A 2,328-nucleotide genomic window follows, 5' to 3' on the forward strand; every position below is an offset into this window, starting at 1 on the left:
AAAAAAAAAAAAAAAAGGTGCAGCAAAAGGGAGGAAAAGGGAGGTCACCCACAAAGGGTGCATGTGTTCCATGATTTTTTGTGGGTTTTTTTTCTTCTTTTTCTTTTGTGAGATGGAGTATCGCTCTGTCGCCCAGGCTGGAGGTGCACTGGCGCAATCTTGGCTCACAGCAAGCTCTGCCTCCCGATTTCATTCCATTCTCCTGCCTCAGCCTCCCGAGCAGCTGGGACTACAGGCGCCCACCACCACGCCTGGCTAATTTTTTGTATTTTTTAGTAGACACAGGGTTTTACCATGTTAGCCAGGATGTTCTCGAACTCCTGACTTCATGATCCACCCGCATCAGCCTCCCAAAGTGCTGGGATTACAGGCGTGAGCCACTGCGTCTGGCCCTTGTTTTCTTTTTAATTGAGACAGGGTCTCACTCTGTCACCCAGGCTGGGGTACAGTGACATGATCATGGCTCTCTGCAGCCTCGACTTCCTGGGGCTGCACAATCCTCCCAACCAAGGCTGCCGAGTAGCTGGGACCACATGCGTGTGCCACCGTGACCAGCTAATTTTTTTTTTTTTTTTGATACAGGGTCTCGCTATGTTGCCAACGCTGGTCTCTAACTCCTGGGCTCAAGCTGTCTTCCCACCTCAGCTTCCCAGTGTGCTGGGATTACAGGTGTGAGCCACTGCACCTGGACTGTGTCCCGTGTTTCAATGGCATGTTTACAGCGGCAGGGTGTGTGTGTGCGCGTGCGTGTGGCGGGGCAGTGAGGGGCTTCTCCTCCTTCAGACAACAAATATGTGTGGAGCTCCGACCTACCAGGCCCACCGCCAGATGCAGGAGGCACAAACATGACCAAGTCAGCCATAGTGGGGGTTGTGGGGTTCACAGGCCTTGGGAACCAGGGAAGTCAGTAGGCTCTTATTGGACAGTGTGGTTACCTGCAGGGCAGGAAGGGACAGCTCGCCTGGGGGGGTCAGGGCAGGGTTCCCAGCTGAGGCCCCCAGGAGTGGGGAAGCCAGTGAGCAAGCACAGGGGAGAATTCCAGCTAAGGCAGCCCAGGCTGGAGTCCCAGAGGGGAGAGAAGGCGTGGAAGCAGCGTGTGCTCGGGGAGAGGCGGGGGCTGAGAGGTGTGGGGAGGGTATTGGAGTAAGTAAGGGGCATGGCCGGAGCAGGGGCAGAGGGAAAGGAGATAACATCCCTGAAGACCCTGGGAAGCCTGGTGCTCAGCGTGACCCCAGAGAGAAACAGGCTTGTTGGGTGAGAGGGAGAAAGACACTTCCCCACATCTCACAGGGTGTCCTCCCGTGGACCCCACAGCTCCCCATCGACACCAGGCACTCACCTCTGCAGCAGCTGCTTCAGGCTTAACACGCTCGAGGACTCCTGGGAGGCCTCTACCTGTAGCATGTGCTCTATGGCTCTCCGCTTGTAGGTCAGCAAGTTCTCCACTTCCTAAGGAGGCACAGTTGGCTGGGTGGGCAGGGATCCAGGCTGCAGACGAGGCCTCCGCCCCTCCCAGCCCTGCCCTCTGCTCTCGCTGAGCCCCTCTCAGCAAAGACAGTTAAGAGATCAGGTGGGATGATGGGGAGGAAGGAGAATCTCTGTCAACTGTTGAGTGCTTTGCAAAGGCATGAAATTAGGGTCCAGACGCCATGAACCATCGGCGTTGGCGATTTCTTCTGGTTCAACAAATGCCATCATTCTCAGTGGCAGACAGGGAGTGGTGGAAAGGGCACCGTTCTGGGGCTTCCGAGCTCCCCCAGGATGCGTGGCTCACTCTGTGAGGACAGCCTCGGGCCCACTGCCTGGGGCTGCAGAGGGGGCAACTCCCATCTACCTGCTCCTGAGAATGGAGGACAAGAGGAACAAATGCCCCTCTTGACTCACCCAGGAGGAAGCCCCCGGGGGCACTGCGCTTGTCAATTCAGTGGGTGAAATGCAGAAAGAAGGGAGTGTCTGCTGTCTGCCATCTGTGAACTGGATCCTCACAATCGTCCCTGAGCTAGCTGAGCTCATGCAAGCAACATTTACTGAGCCCTCCCTAGGTGCCAGGGTTCGGGGTGTGGTGACAAAGAGATGGACATGATTCTTGCCCTTATGACATCTGTGGTAGTTGTTTTTTTCTTGTTTCTTTTTCAGAGATGGAGTTTCACTCTTGTTGCCCAGGCTGGAGTGCAATGGCGTGATCTCAGCTCACCACAACCTCCGCCTCCTGGGTTCAAGTGATTCTCCTGCCTCAGCCTCCCAAGTAGCTGGGATTACAGGCATGCGCCCAGCTAATCTTATATTTTCAGTAGAGACGGGGTTTCTCCATGTTGGTCAGGCTGGTCT

General features: G+C 55.6%; 2 protein-coding genes across 2 annotated transcripts in view; one reads left to right on the plus strand and one right to left on the minus strand.

Moving 5' to 3' along the window:
• RRP7A (ribosomal RNA processing 7 homolog A (S. cerevisiae)) overlaps positions 1-2,328 on the plus strand; it is a 156,215-nt gene that overhangs the window by 24,439 nt on the left and 129,448 nt on the right. The window lies entirely within an intron of this gene.
• Positions 1-2,328, minus strand: part of LOC105552578 (serine hydrolase-like protein 2) — a 23,133-nt gene that overhangs the window by 16,940 nt on the left and 3,865 nt on the right. The window contains exon 6 of the mRNA XM_011998288.1: positions 1,340-1,449. Coding sequence (XP_011853678.1) covers positions 1,340-1,449 — 110 coding nt within the window. The remainder of the gene's footprint in view (positions 1-1,339; positions 1,450-2,328) is intronic.

This window comes from Mandrillus leucophaeus, unplaced genomic scaffold, assembly GCF_000951045.1.
Source record: "Mandrillus leucophaeus isolate KB7577 unplaced genomic scaffold, Mleu.le_1.0 Scaffold565, whole genome shotgun sequence".
Taxonomy (NCBI): domain Eukaryota; kingdom Metazoa; phylum Chordata; class Mammalia; order Primates; family Cercopithecidae; genus Mandrillus; species Mandrillus leucophaeus.